The following is a 16,020-nucleotide window of genomic DNA, read 5'->3' as shown; positions in this document are numbered from 1 at the left end:
ATCTATTTAGTTAATAGCTGACACACATTAAATATTTGGAATTTTGTTACTGGAAACTGTGTATCCTCTACTTTTATTATATATTTTCCCTCACTTTCTGCAAAATTATCACGATTAGCTAATGCAACTCCTTTGAGAATAGTTTCAAACAATAATTTTCTGGTTTTTTCCCCTCAGTATACCTGTCTATCAGCTCAATTATCCAAGTTAAGGCCACTACCTGCTTCATTCATTGGGCACTGTAAGACTGTGGTTCTCAAACTGTGGCTCATGAACAATCAGAGGACTGTACTTTCAAGCAAGATTAGAGATTTATCAAAGTAACTTAAAGTTTTACCCTAAAAAGCGGTTCACTTCTTATAAGAATACACTGCGATGGTAACTTGTGCTGCAAATCAACACATATAAAAATCACTTTTTGCTGACCAATCAGTTTCCTAAAAAGCAGTGACCACAGAAAAGTGGCACCTGGTGTGCTCTTCTGCAGCTGTAGCTCATCTGCTTCAAACTTTGATGTTTTGTGCATTTAGAGATGTTCATCTGCATTCCTGGTCTCGCGCAAGTGGTTTTTTGAGTAACTGTTGCCTTCCATTCAGCCCACAGCCTTAATCCTCTTACCTCTCTGGGTCAAGGCATTTTGACCCCGAAAACTGCTGCTCTCTGGATATTTTCTCTTTTCCAGAAAATTCTCTGCAAAGATGGTTGTGTAAGAAAATCCTAGCAGATCAGCGTTTTATGATATACGTAGACCAGCTAGACCCAGACCATGTCACCAATGACTATGCCACATTCAAAAATCACTAAAATCATCTTTCTTCTGATTCTCTGCTTGAACTTAAGGAGCTTGTCTAGACCATCAGCATGCTTAAATGCATTGACTGTATGCCGTGTGATTGGCTATTTAGATTGGATTTGCATTAACAACCACTTGACTGGTGTATACCTAATGAAATGGCTGGTGAATGTACGTATATAGGGCCTTCCAAGGCTTACTGACTAAAGCACTAAACCACACATATTCCTATCAGGCACTGCTGACAAATGCCGGGTTGACTTATGAGGGTAATAACTACCTTTGTGTAAGTGCTTAACCTGAATGCAGATATTGAGATAAATAAATCTTGACATTTTGAACTTACTCTGTGGTCCTACACGAAAACAAACATGTGAAGTGAAACTAGTTGAATAAATATACTTATTGCTAAGGCTTGATAAAATCTCTGGGGCATGCCAGCCTGAGGGCCAACACCAGCTCTTGGTAAGATTTTATGAGGATCCTGAGCCTGACAAAGAAGAAAGAACAACTCTGCATTTCATTCATCCACTTCATCACTTCAGACATGATACAGCAGTGCAAAATAAGATTATGGGACCACAACGCAAGATTAAGTCTTCCTAACAATTTCAGCTACAAGCAGTGCCAGCTCGGCATCAGTTAAAAACTTAAAGTATATGACAGCAGTGTGCCCCTCAATCATATGCAAGACTTAAAAAATGTTTTAAGGTGTAATTCACTTCTTGTAATTCACAGTTCTCTTTCCAGAATTCAGAACGGGTTCAAGTCAATCTTACCTTTGGCTGAGGGAAAGGACTGCAGTCTTCCTCCTGTAATTCCTCCAGCAGGGCGTCAATATCCTCAGTGACACTGTTCACTGACCGTTTAGGCTTTGTGGCACTAAATCAGAAACAAATACATGGATTAGTGTCTTGGGGTTGTAGCAGCTGCTGGTGACAGATATTAATGACTGTTTTTAAGAGCAAACCTCTGTATCTACAATAACCCATATTCTGCATATTTCGGCAGTTTCTAGTATAATTTGAAAACGCTGAAGCCATTGAATATAAACTGAACTGATCATTAAGTTTATTAAATTGTAGCAATGCATGGAAGCTGAAGTAATGCTCAGCTAACTTATACCTGACATGTGCTAGCCAAGTTAGCTTTGTTTACCCGTGCTTTTTCTGTCCGTCTTTGTCTTTCTCGTCTTTTCCAGCCACATTTGAGTTGGTGCGAGTCGCTGAGGACGCGATTGAAACGTTGCGACAAAACTTTTTCTCGACTTCATCCAGCAACTCGTCCAAATCTTCATCATCCATCGTAAAGAGTTCCTCCCACAGAATGCTGTACCCCCACCGCAGCTAATCAGCACAAGCTAGCGGCCGAAACCATGAGAGCGTTTATCGTTGCTAAGCAACAGCGGAACATAGCGGAAGCCGAACTGCGGAGTCTTCAAAATAAAAGTCTAAATCGACTCATGCTCAAATAAAGTTTTAATTTATACTTGACATTAGGTATTACATTAGGGATTTGCCCCAGAGCCTCTGCTTGTTTGCAGATGTTTGTGTCTACCTGACATATGTAGGTCAGGCATGAATCTCCTGGACTATGATGTTTGTAGACAACAGTGTTATCGATAGTGAGAGTAGGGACCTGATAAAATAGGGTCTGGAGAAGTGGGGTCATTGTTCTCTAGAGAGATTGCGAATGAAAATCAGTAGAAGAAAGAAATACTCAAGATAGCAGTGAGACCCCCCAAAAACCCCATACAGGAACACACACTTTGTCTAACCTTTTTTCAGGTTAAAGTATACTGATATCTTACAGGTAACTATCAAATAATTACATTTGACAACATGGGCGCGCAACTTCTATTATATATTGGGATGTTTATTTATAATGGGATATTTATAAATAGAGCTATTTGTATTTATTAGAGCTATTTGTATTTTTCTTGCTGTGTTTTATTTCATTTAGTTGTACATCACTTTGGTCATCTGTGTTGTTTTTAAATGTTTATAAATGTCAGTCATGATTTTGTTCTGTTTTGTAACTCTTTAATATATTGTGATGTTTCATTAAGTTTAATTAGAACGCTTATTTTATTAATAATTTTATTTTGAAAATGTGACAGGATGTACTGTTAGTTGTTCTTTCGTTGCTTATAACATTAGAACAACCGTTTTTAAACTAATGTAGGCTAATTTGTCAACAATAAAATAGTCCCGTCCTTTGAAAACCCGAGAATGTAGAATTGCAAATTGCATTTTAAAAATAAATAAATAAATAAGCCAAAAAGATTCGTTGTCGGCAGGATTCGAACCTGCGCGGGGAGACCCCAATGGATTTCTAGTCCATCGCCTTAACCACTCGGCCACGACAACCGGATGTAGCTGTACTTTCAAATTGCACGTTTTTAACAGGCCACGTTAGTCTTATACGAACGACAGAATGAGTTCCTTTGGTTCATAGCGTAGTTCTACTGAACTGTACTGTACAAAGTACAAGTACAGTTCCGCAGAACTACGCTATAGGAACAGGTGTATTTGTAGATATCAGTGGTGTACTCTGTATTTACAACAGTATTTGCAACCGATTTCCCTACTTCCCTTAGTTGAACAGCTCTACACACCCACATGCTGTAGTCTCACATTACAGTAGTTACTGCAGTTTAATTTGAAACCGGTGTTCCTTAGAATGTGAAAATATCCAACATATATTGTGCATCGAGCTGTAAAAAGGCGCGAGGTCTGAGTTTTACAAGAAGTGCTGCTTTGAAAAAGTCCCAACCACTCAAACACGGTGAAGTGTGAAGACGGCGGAAGAAACTTGGTTAACCTCGTAGTTGAGTTATTTGGGGTCAAGGAACAAGTCTGACTTCCTGCTCATTCAACATTAAAGAAAACCCAAGTCGTATTCCCGTATTATGAGTTCAGGTGCCTTCCCATCAGGTGCAACGCTTTTCCGCGAAATTTCCTGAAATCAATTAAGACTTTAGGGAGTTCCACAGTTTTATGAAAACAAATATTATACTAAAATAGAATACTACTCTCCCTGAACACTCACAGAGCTTGATACAATATTCTTCAGTTTGAGGGATTGCCCTGCTTCCATTATGACACATAAAATATATTTAGAAGCTTAGCATTCATCCAGCGGCAACTTAATCCATAATATACAGTGAATTGTATGTATTCATCTATATAAAGCTTCCTTAACCATTGTGTCAGCTCTCCCTTCACTTCAGATGCAGCCATTTATCTATCTATCCACTTTTTAAATGCTTATCCGGTTCACATGAGCCTGTTCCAGCTAACACTTGACATTTTCCCAGGACAAGCTGACAGAGGTGGTTCACCTCCAATTCAATTCAATTCAATTCAATTCAATTCAATTCAATTTTAGTTATATAGCGCCAAATCACAACAAAAGTCGCCTCAAGGCGGTTCATAGATACAGAGAAAAACCCAACAATCATATGACCCCCTATGAGCAAGCACTTTGGCGACAGTGGGAAGGAAAAACTCCCTTTTAACAGGAAGAAACCTCCGGCAGAACCAGGCTCAGGAAGGGGCGGCCATCTGCTGCGACCGGTTGGGGTGAGAGAAGGAAGACACGATAAAAGACATGCTGAAGAGAGACAGAGGTTAATAACAGATATGATTCAATGCAGAGAGGTCTATTAATACATAGTGAGTGAGAAAGGTGACTGGAAAGGACTGGACTCCAGCATCGTCCTGTTGAGAGGAAGCAGTGCCATGCTGCCCAGCTCTTCACTTCATTTATTAGCGTCTTCTGCTCCTCTGTCATGCAGCGTCCCACAGGGCTCAATTTTAGGGCCACTGCTCTTTTCACTGTATCTACTGCCTCTGGGTTCTATCCTTAGAAGGCATGGGATCTCATTTCATTGTTATGCCGATGACTGCCAAATTTATTTGCCACTAAAACACAAGGATGGCATCACCATAAAACCTCTCTTGACATGTCTAGATGACATTAAAGCTTGGTTGGCTCTAAACTTTTTAAATTTTAATGAAAAGTAAACAGAAGTGTTGGTGTTTGGACCCAGTGGTCCCTGTGAGTCCTCCTCTGTTGTTTTAGGATCCCTGGAAGTCTATTTTAAAACTGTTGTTACTGACCTTGGTTTTAAGTTGCACAGTGATTTTAAATTGGACAACCAAATCGAAGCAGTGGTGAAGTCCAGTTTTTATCATTTAAGGCGACTGGCAAGAGTAAAATCTTTTCTTTCGAGGCAGCACCTTGAAACAGTGATCCATGCTTTCTTCCCGCCTGGACTACTGTAACTCACTTTATGTGGGGGTCAGTCAGTCATTGCTCTCACGTCTGCAGCTGGTTCAAAATGCGGCTGCACAACTCCTAACAGGAACTCGAAAAAGAGAGCATGTAACCCCCGTGCTAGCTTCTCTGCACTGGCTGCCTGTGTCTTTTAGAGGTAATTTTAAAATTCTTATGTTTGTTTTTAAATGCCTTCACAGTCTTGCCCCGCCTTACCTCTCTGAGCTTCTTCATCCCCACATACCCTGTCAGTCTCTCAGGTCAGCTGACCAGCTGCTCCTGGAGGTACCGAGATCCAGGAGGAAGCTCAGAGGGGACAGGGCCTTCTCTATTGTGGCTCCAAAATTATGGAATAATTTGCCCATGCATGTTAGAGAGGCCCCTTCACTGTCCATTTTTAAATCACGTCTTAAAACCCACTTTTATTCCTTGGCTTTTAACCTCAGTGAGACTTAGTTTCTCTTTTAATTGAAGTAGTTATTTAATTAATGATTTCACTCTTCTTTTATTTGTTTTTTATTTATATCTCATGTAATTTTATTTTACAGTTCCAATGTACAGCACTTTGTGTCAGCTGTGGTTGTTTTAAAGTGCTTTATAAATAAAGTTGATGATGATGATGATGATGATGATGTAACTTGTCTAACTACACTTTCAAGTTAGGAAGGTTTGTCAGGTAACAATGAAGCCCAAGATGCAGTTTAACAGCTGTCATCTTAGAAGTGTTAGTGTAATAACTCATAGATTAGCTTTTCTAACTACTCCTATTATCACCTAGTTCAGTTTGTAGTAAATTTACTGGCACTGACTGGTAGAGTGGTTTTCTACTCTGAGAACACTTTTACACTACAAACTCCATACACCAATCCCAAACCAAGCATGTTGCCCAACAACACTTTAGCATGGAGACTCAAGGAACTGGAGATCGAACAACTGATCCCACAAGTTATTAATGACCTCTTATATTTTATGTCAGAGTTTGGAAAGCAACAAGGAATGCCCAGAGTCTGTCCAGGAGAGGTAGAAGCTTCTGAGTAATTTCTGACTTCCAAAGTCGGTTTCTGCACCATCAGACATAAATTGTTAGACACTAATGTGCTGCACTTTAGTTGATGAACAGACCCCAAAAAGCTGCAGAGACACAGATCCAAACTCAAAAATGTATTTATTTAATATACAGGCAGTATTTGGGAGATCACTGGTACTGCAGATGTGTCCATATAGTGTTTTTTTTATGCATTTTTAAACTATCAACAACACACATTAGAAGCACATACACATAAGAAATACCAATGTATTCCTTATGTGTATCATTGAATCAAAAAAGTATCCATGAATCATTAATTGAGATACAGAAAATAAAGCAATAATTTTCTCATGTTACGCTGACTGAATGCAGAATGTCAGTGTTCCCATTTCTGTCTCTTTTTGTTTTCAGTTTAAGAAAGTATATATATATATATATATATATATATATATATATATATATATACACATATTCTTTTTCTGTTGAAGATTTAGGCAATATACATGTTGCTGTGGAGCAGCAACAAAAGAACTTTTATGTCTGTTACCAAACACGTTGGAACGAACGAACAGGCGAAGACCTAAATGCGGACATAAAAAATAAGAAGTGGACCGATAAAAATAAATCCAGACTACACTGACCCGCTCTTAGGACTTTCCCCAAAACAAATGTCACGCTAAATGCAAATAGATCACGGGTGTTCCTATATGTCATCATGTTTCACTTCTTCTTTAGAAGGTCACTTTGTTTTTTAACATTTCAAGTGACAAAAGTCTCCTTTTTTTGGTGTTGTTGTTCTTGAAGGTCATTTACAGATGTGGTACTTCCTGAGAATAATTCTCTGAACATAATTTTTTTTTCAAGTTACAACATTAATAAGTCAATAATATAGATTTAATCCAGAAAATCACTTATATAACAATAGCTTATTAAAAGGTCTGCTTTAAAGAAAGAAAACAAGAAAATATGAGAACATAAAATAATTAACAGAATCCAGGATGCTAGTTTCTGTCATGGCTCAATTAAAGCAGGTAGTTTAAAGTAATTTTCAGTGTGGACACTTTAAACTTGTAGGAATGCATCCATCCTCTGTGTAAACATTAGAATTCTTGACAAACACATAAAAATACAGATCCTCTTACTACGGTGGGACATTTCAGTCTCATGAATAACATCAGTGCCTTTTACTCCTGATACTCACACATCTTCCACTACATGACTACATGTGCACAAACAACGCAACTGTGAACCTTCTTGGCTCCATCCTGCACAGTCACTGTTTGCCTGACTTGACAGTACAGTTTTTATATGTTTGTGTTTGTCTGCCTGCAGAAAAACGTCATTTTCTTAATAAAACTTTTAGCTATGGGGCGCAATTAAAGTAATATCACCTGAAAAATTCAGGTTTTTACAAAATAAATGTGAATCTTTGACTGACTGCTCATGCAAACTCACTGTCTTTCTGTCTTAACCAGTGGCTCTTTTATATTTAACCCACAGACTGACCAACCGACGTCTGATTACTGGACCTGCTCTTTCAACCAGGTCACCAGTTTCTCCAGCATCTTGGCATCTGTGGAGATCCAGCCTATATCTGACTTTTCTGATGATTTTTGAAAGGTTGTCGCATAATCTTCCGATTTCCATCAGTTTCCACATGTCAGGGCAGAGTGTACTTATTCTATTGGCCAACATTAGTCCTCATCTTTACACACAGAGTATAGTTTTTGTGGATGGTTTTGGACCCAAAGTGTAGATCAACTTCAAGTCTTTTGGTTCCACTGGTTTGTTCAGGAAAAAATCTTCTTTTGTTATTTGTTCTTGCTGTTGTTGTTTGTTTCTTTCTCTCAATCCATTCGTCAAACAAACCTGTGGTGGAGATATGGGAAATACATTTAGATTAAGAATGACCAGCATATGCATATTGTTTGAGTATGTTTAAAGATGATCATTACAATCTTTTGGTAGTACAACAAAATGATTATTAGGTAAGTTGGGTTCTAAGTGGATGCACATAATAGAAATCTCTTGTGGAAAATCTGTTTAAATATTAGTGTGTTTATATATAATTATCCTCCATTACTTACGTAGCTTATGAAAGACAGCAGAAGTGCTATCATTATCACTACGGAGGCGAAAAGAATCAAGTAATCATCTCTCTCCAGACTTTCTGTGGGAGCAGCTGGACAATCTGAAAATGAAAACACAAATTAAAGTTACTCAAGTTTGAACTCACTTGAACTGTACCACACTGTGCTAGCTCAGGTTGTGATCCTAGTCAGGCTATTCTGCATACAGGAAACTCCTGTGTGGCTGGATTTTGTACATTTTTCAAACTTTCATATCAGAAAACTCGAGGTGCACTTTGCTGTAGATATCTAAGGAAACATTCCCTCTTGTTTGGTATCCCAATAAATCTGCTCAGACTTTACCAATGAGTTTTTCTTTGTCTTTCTTTGCTAAAATATAGAACATGGTAAAAGCTGAACATCAGCATTAGCCACCGTAAAAGCCTTTAAAAGCTTTTCCAAAATAAGCTTATTCTAAACCAGCTTTTGATGGAAATCTAATGCTCTTGATGTTTTCCAAATCATGTGCTTGACAGATGATTCCCACACTCTATGCCTTGGGCCAAAGAGTGATAGTTTTGTAAAGCTGATGCTCAAAATATAACAGTTGATTCAAGTTTGGAAGTTCTCCCTGAGTCAAATTTCAGTCATGGATGCCTCAGGGAACTTGGGAAAGTTTGGGAAACCTGTATGTTGAATTTGCATGAGCACCTAAAGAACCCAGAGACAACTGGGACAAACTTTTACCTGCCAGCACCAGGTGAACGTAGCCGTCCTGGTTTTGCTCTCCCACAGGTGCTGCCAGGTGACACATGTACACGCCGGCGTCACTGCACGTTGTGTCGGCCAGGAGGATGTCGTGGGTCTCGTTGACCAGCGCCACATCTCTCTCCACGCCATCGTACCATCTCGTCGTACCATCTGGGAGGTCTCTGGTCAAAAGGCCATTACGAGCAGACGATGGGCTCTCTGAAACCTGAAAAAGCATCAGTCCAGTGTTAGAGTCATGTGCCTGATGAATGACCAAACAGGATCTGAGACTAGACAGCCAAACCAAACACGCCTGATGTCAGTGTCATTATCACTTCTGTTAATGGAAACAAATGCCACTACTATAAATAGCACTTCTTCTTTTTAACTTTTAACCCATTAACCACAGTTACTGCACGCCCCATATTTGAGTTGAACCTTGTAGTTTTAAGCAAAAGCCTAAATATTTAACCAGTTCATAAAAACAAGGATTAAAATAATCACCAGACATGTTTATACTGCCATTCTGACCTTTATACACAACGGCTGAGCAGTGTCTTGTGACCAGCAATAATCTTTATGACAGTATAAGAAATAAATGAATAAACCTTTACTGTTACTTTCACTGCTGCTTTTTACTTTACCCCTACTACTTTTAACATTACTGAAATAGAAGAAAAAGTACATTTTGAGTTGCAGGTAATTCTACTTTAACATTCCTAATTAGACTTTATAGACTAAAGAATTAAGTTGTAAGTATGGCTGCTCTTGTTATTACTGCAGCATACTCATATTGTTACCCAGTTGTAGTGCTGTACTTTGTGTTTTCATTGTTATAACCTTTTCATTATGTGATTGACTACAAATATTTTGACTTTCGAAAGAAACGAAAGTGATATTAGTTTGCAGTAATCTGCCAAGGAGAGCCTGACATGTTTTTTTCTTCTTAAATGTGCAGCATGACAATAAAAATAAATTGTATTTGTATTTATTTGGTTATTTAATTTATTTTTACCTTGTACCATCTCACTGCAAGGTACTGGACTCCGGGCTTGAATTTCGCTTTGCACGGAAGGATAGAGTCTTCACCCGAAAGGACCACGACTTCTGGTGTGTCCTCCTTGACAGCTGCACCCACAGCGAGGCACACGCCTGAGGAATACAATAAGTTGTTTCTCAGTACACGTATTTATTTTTCTTTCAATACATATAAACATGCAGCTCTTGGTTACAAACGATACCATACAGCTACTCGAATGTACAAACTCTAATAATATAACGTTCGACTAAAGTAAACTGAAAAGACACTCACCCTGCGAGAAGAGCAGAAGACAGCCAAGGAAATCTGCAGATATCATCTTGTTGACTGAATGTTTAGAAATCGAGAGTGAGGAGAACGGTGCCCTCAGCCTTAAATGGGGTTGTAGTGAGAAGGAAGTGGGGAAGGGAAGGGGCGGGGCGGATGAGCGCGAGCTCTCATTGAACTGCTACTCTCGCTTAGTGTAAACCGATAAACAATGAACGCTGTTCCTCTCGTCCTGCTATGTAAGTATATTAGAAATGGTCTTGTAATGCATTTTACTGTACGTTTAAGCCAACCCAAGCTCTCAGTACGTTGCGGTGAGGTACCGGTATGTAATATCATTTTTTAAATAAAGCGACTTTTTATTCAGATGATTTTACAACATCGGCATAACAACAACTTGGATTTCGATTAGCATAACCAAGTAAACAACATCCTATGTCTCCAAATCTTATGTTTCGCTTCACCGGAGAAAAAGTAGAGAAAGTTTGTGAAAGTCATTTTAGCATCAGCCGACTTAAAGACCTTAAAGACCCTATAGATCGAACACACGTTTGTCTTTCGTGTAAAATGGCAGCGATAAATCAATCGATGGGAGTTTGAATCGAGTTTTGCATTATTTTCTGAGAGTTGGCAAAATTGAAGTGTCCTTGTTCATAACTTATGGTTTGAAATGTTTTGTAGTGTAAATACTGCATGAAGAAATAGCACAACACTTGCCCTGAAAGCTTATTCAACGTTATGCATTACCGTTTATATGCCTTGTTTGCGAGAATAGCCCGTTAGGCTATAGCTGACACGTATTTTTGTAATTGTATTCTGCAAGAAAGTTCTTACCATTTTGAATACGTAATGTTGTTTTTTTTAATCATCTGATTAATTTTTCGGTCACTGTAACGAAAGCGCAAGCATCCAGGGATTCCCCTTCCTTTCCCCTGAGGTGCTTTCCAGTGCGTATGGTGAAATAAAGAGTATGTCATTGAAGTAGGAAATTCCCATCTTTGAGTCACGTAATTTCTTTTTACTACCACTATTACACGTGGAAGTATCAGAAACAAAACAAGAGACACGTCCCATATAACAGGTTGTTCTTTGATGTGCGCTGGATTTTATGTCGTGTACATGCGAAGCTAATGTTTTTATTTGTGCTTTGGGGTTCATTACTATTGTCAGAATGTTTAAATAAAAATAAAGATACAAACATATTGTATATCCTAGAGATTAATAATGGGTGAAATGGAGAGAGATTAACAATCACTGTCCAGGTCTTCGATTAATGATAAGAAGATGAAACCAAAACCGGTGAATCACAGAAGTGTTCATAGTCTAATGCATTTCTTTTCTTCTTTTTTTTATTAAGTTGCTGCTGTGGGGTCGGCCATAAGCAGCTCAGAGGTGATGCACAAAAACATTCCTTACTCCTGCTGCCAAAGTAAAGCACTGGAGTTTGACCAAAACTGTGAGAACACCTGGAGTGTTAATGGCAAGGTATAAATATTCCTGCAAGTTCACACAAAAATCTGTGTTACAAAAATCTAATAAAGTGTCAACTCCTGGTCCTGTTCTTTCACACATCAGCTGAAGTCGGCTAGTAATTAAAAAGGCATGGTTAGAGATACTTCAATTGTTGAAAGCAGTTTTTCAACTATGACAAGAATGCACAGTCAACAGGCTTATTTCAGAGGATCAATGAGTCCAATATGAAATAAATAAGAACTCTTTTGAACATTAAGCCATGTAAAGCCACTTTAGAGCCCAAGAATACAATTCTAAAGCGAGCAACTGGTATAAAACCCCCAAAACAACCTACTAACTCTGCTTTTGGGTTTGTTCCTTTCTGCAGACCTTTGCCCACTCCAAACGTGTGAAAAAAAGCTGTGTACATCCATGCCAGAAAATTGAAGGTGGAACAATTGTCATGGATGAATGCGTGGATCTAAATGTTACCACAGTTTGTCATATGGTACGTTATCCACTCGCCTCTGTCAGTGCGCCCCAGGGTGGCTGTGGCTACACTGTAGCTTGCCATCACCAGTGTGTGAATGTGTGTGTTAATGGGTGGATGACTGGATATGTAAAGCGCTTTGGGGTCCTTAGGGACTAGTAAAGCGCTATATAAATACAGGCCATTTACCATTTACCATATTTGTTTTAACTTAGGCCCTTTCTAGAGGGAAAAACATTATGTAAAGTCATGTATGATGCAGTTAAAACCCCTAAAAAGGGGTTTGTTTGAAAGCATGGTTTCTTGGAGTCATTTCTAACTAAGTACAGACTCCATAAGTCAATTCAGACAACTGTACATAATTACAAGTTATTGGGATGTATCATGACTTTGCCAAGGTCTGGAAGAATACCCAAACAGTCATGCTCAAATAGGAGGAAATTGATTAAGATGTTCAAGGTTCTTTCTTGGTGCCAACCAAGAGAAGTGTGTGCTCCAAAATTAGCACCTTCAGGCTCAACTAAAACTTGTATCTGTCTACATGGACAACCAAAATGACTTCTGCCTTCACTTTGTGGGTGTACAAGAACCACTGGCAGCAAAGCAGTCCCATGAAAGCATGATGCTACCACCATCATGCTTTACAGTTGTTACAGAGCTCTTAGGTTTGGAAGCCTCACCTTTACCTCTACAAGCATACCTTTTGTCACTGTGGCCATCATCTGACCATAAATCTTTAAGGAAATGAACTGAGGAGGGAGCCTAATAGTACATCTTTCACCATTTTGCATTATTGTGATTGCAGCCATTCCTTAGCTCTCTATGACTGGTGCTTATGGCCACTGAGAAGTAGTCATGGCAGTTTACATATTAACAATCATGAAACTCTGGTTTGGCCATTATGCAAATGTACTGTTAGGGAAAACTGCAGTTAGATGAGACTTAGATGAGAAACATCTCTCAGGTCTCTTCTGAAAACACTATGTCCAGATAAACAGATTGCTGATGGCTACCAACAGCATCTGCTTGAGGTGCCATTTGAGAGATGTTTAGAGATGTTTAAACAAATTTTAGTGGGGCTGTATGTATAACTTTGACCCTGTAATGATTAGAGGAAAGCAACGCTGAGAGGAGATACATATCCAGTGCTGGTCCCTTGCACAGGTACATGGGAGCATAGGAGGTGAATCTGGTGTCAAATCTGTGCCAGATATAAATATGTAGATCTCTGTGCTGTGGTGACCCAAAGGCATGGCAGTCAAAAGTACCCATTTAAAGTCATGTCAACACAATAAAGAAAGAACTCTTCAGGTTTATTTTCACTTTATCTGTTACAGCGCTCTGGTATTGTTAAAGAGGAGTGCATCCACTACCAGAGCCAGCCCTGCTCCCAGACTGTTCCTAAGGATTTTAATGGGTCGTGTAGGCATCAGAGTAAGTCTTGTTTTATACAATGACAGACAGATTTTTGACTGTGTTTTTAAACTCCATTTTTGAGATACATAAACATAGACCTAGATTCCACTCCCCAAACAATGTTTAAGCTTATTTTTATTTCTCTCTTCAAGAAGATGATACAATTTTGAATTGGTGTAGTTAAAGTAGGCCATGATTTTTTCAGTGAACAAAAAAAGGATAAAAAAAAACCACTCCCGTGCATGACATGAATCACAGTCTCACAGTCTTCTGAGTGACAGTAAAATTATTTGTTTTCTGCAATGTTTTGATGTTATTGATGTTATAACACAAGCAATATCAAAACATCAGCAGCTGTTGAAGATGTTGAACAGCACATGTTCAATACAGGACTAAAGTAGATGGTCTAGTAGAATGAGGCAGTCTTAAAATACTCTTTAAACTCTCCATCATGTGTCTAACATGACACACATTTACATAGGAGTGCAATGCTAGTAACCAGACACGAATGTCCCAGGTAACAATCTTGTTATAAGGGTGGAAATGTTCCTGTTTGCTTGTAAACAGTGCTCAGCTTATTAGCACACAGTACAAGTCATTTAATCAAATCAATGGAGAATCCAAAACTTTGTGTTATGGCATCTATTCAGTAAGCTGAAAAATATTTAATTCCACAATGGAGACAAAGGATGCACACATTAAAACTAGTGAATGCTATATTAGCACCTATCTGAATAGTGGTTTATTATAAGCATGAAAATCTAACTTGCTAACCAATTTTCTTTCTGCTGCAGGCACCGTTGGATTGGCACTACTGACAGCCGGATGGATTGTGAAGCAGATGATCTCCTGAGTCGTCTGCTTTTGCCAGAAAGAAAAGATGCTTTTAATATCAGGGGTGAAAGGTATTTCTGCTAAGGGAACAGCTATGCTTTTGCTTCCTGTCAGCTTGAATCAGTTTGCACTGTCTCGCCATGCAGTGCCGTGCAGACAGTGTTTACCATGAAGGCAATTTTATACTTTTATACTTTATACAACTATAAGCTCAAAAATATTATATTTACACTTCTTCTTACAGCACTGAAACACTTTATCATTCTTCAGGCACATCGGTTTCCATCCTTTACTGTTAAATGACAAAATGAAAGTGATTTAGAGAGCATTGGAATATATCCTACAACCTAAAAACCTCACTTGTTTTTTTTTTGTTGTTTTTTTTTGAGTCGTGTTTCTCTCAGGGGTGTATTTACCAAGAAAGACCCTTTTAAAAATTTCATGGATTTCTTCCACAAGCCAAAATAATAATGATCACCAGTCAATTTTTTCGCTTTTGTCTCCTTGCCCCTTTTGGTAAGATTTTTAAGTTTAGTGTTAAATTACGACAAAATATTTAAAAAGTGTAACATTTTCCTTATTAATGAGACAATTTGCTGCTACCATTTATTTATTGATACTGAATGTGTATGGACATGACCTGCTGCTATTTAAATGACAAATTTATTGATGAAGATAAACATTCAATTTATTTGAAACACACTAAACTACAGTACAGAGGTGTACTTAGCTGCTACACTTGGTAAATACAACTCCCAGAGTTCACTGAACAAAGCTGCTCACAGAAACCTTTCAGAAATTGTGACTAGTGTATTATGAAGGGAAGAAGGTTTCTGTTGTGTCATAGGACTGGAAGAGGTTTAAAAAATGTGTACATGCCAATTTGATGTTTACAAACCAGTGATGGTAAAAACCCAGGTACTAATTTTAACAAACTGAAGTAGGTCCCACTTGTCACTTTACTGTTATAATCTCAGGAAACAAAAATACAGTGAAGTGCTGAGAAATTTATTATTTATTTATTTAAAAAAATACCCTGAATGCACTTGAAAGAAGGTCAGAGATTGTCGAAGCAGAAAAGAGCATCTTGTGTTTGTTTGGTTTACTTGAATTGCACCAGCGACCTCAAAGCTGTATTTTACTACTGTAGGACTAAACCAAGCACAGAACACAGCTTGTTTTAGTGTTTCATACATTTTCAAGCATCTCTAAACAAACTGCTCAGAACTAACTAAACTAATCTAAACTGGTCAAAACAATTACCACTGACACTATCCAAAGTAACAAAGCAAATATTCAGGTAATATCTGTTTTGAAACCACTTACTGGTTAACTGAGCTGCTAATAAATAAGCTACTTTCTTTGAACAATTTTATTTTTGAGTAAATATGCTCCATATAAACATTTCAAGTTATGACAAAATAAGCTATTTAAACTATGTGATTGGTGCCTTGGGAAACTGAGATTAGGCGTTTTTAAAAACTTTTATTTTTAATTTCATAATGGGAATATGACATTTCTTTTTTACAAAAAATATCTGCTGCTTTTATTCATTTTAAGTGACTAAAGATAAGGTATTTACAGCTTTTTTGACAGGCTAAA

At 38.1% G+C, this 16,020-nt stretch overlaps 2 protein-coding genes and 1 non-coding gene across 3 annotated transcripts in view; all 3 read right to left on the bottom strand.

The window, feature by feature from the left end:
• Positions 1-2,181, bottom strand: part of cfap418 (cilia and flagella associated protein 418) — a 15,181-nt gene extending 13,000 nt beyond the window's left edge. The window contains exons 1-2 of the mRNA XM_005750811.1: positions 1,952-2,181; positions 1,573-1,675 (exon numbers count right to left, since the gene is read on the bottom strand). Coding sequence (XP_005750868.1) covers positions 1,573-1,675; positions 1,952-2,097 — 249 coding nt within the window. The 5' untranslated portion in view covers positions 2,098-2,181. The remainder of the gene's footprint in view (positions 1-1,572; positions 1,676-1,951) is intronic.
• Positions 2,182-3,080: 899 nt separating this feature from the next.
• Positions 3,081-3,162, bottom strand: trnas-aga (transfer RNA serine (anticodon AGA)). The gene has a single exon. It is a non-coding gene; the product is annotated as a tRNA-Ser (tRNA).
• Positions 3,163-6,577: 3,415 nt separating this feature from the next.
• Positions 6,578-10,334, bottom strand: cd83 (CD83 molecule). The gene is made up of 5 exons (XM_005750810.1): positions 10,233-10,334; positions 9,936-10,072; positions 8,918-9,146; positions 8,189-8,292; positions 6,578-7,970 (listed from the first exon to the last, which is right to left on the bottom strand). Exons 1-5 carry the CDS (start codon positions 10,276-10,278, stop codon positions 7,809-7,811), a joined length of 678 nt encoding a protein of 225 aa, XP_005750867.1. The 5' UTR covers positions 10,279-10,334; the 3' UTR covers positions 6,578-7,808.
• Positions 10,335-16,020: the final 5,686 nt, after the last annotated feature.

Source organism: Pundamilia nyererei, unplaced genomic scaffold (assembly GCF_000239375.1).
Source record: "Pundamilia nyererei isolate P.nyererei 1_Seehausen unplaced genomic scaffold, PunNye1.0 scaffold00289, whole genome shotgun sequence".
NCBI lineage: Eukaryota > Metazoa > Chordata > Actinopteri > Cichliformes > Cichlidae > Pundamilia > Pundamilia nyererei.
The sequence above is the reverse complement of the archived record's forward strand: the minus strand, read 5'-3'. Positions and strand labels throughout refer to the sequence as shown.

Bases quoted from the DNA above. Each gene is read 5' to 3' on its own strand.
- cd83 (XM_005750810.1), bottom strand. From the start codon at position 10,278: ATGATATCTGCAGATTTCCTTGGCTGTCTTCTGCTCTTCTCGCAGG. The intron at 9,147-9,935 runs GTAAAAATAAAT...ATGCTTTTTCAG, and splicing joins TTGCAGTGAGATGGTACAAG to GTTTCAGAGAGCCCATCGTC. The intron at 8,293-8,917 runs GTAAAAGTTTGT...TTTCATTTTCAG, and splicing joins CGTTCACCTGGTGCTGGCAG to ATTGTCCAGCTGCTCCCACA.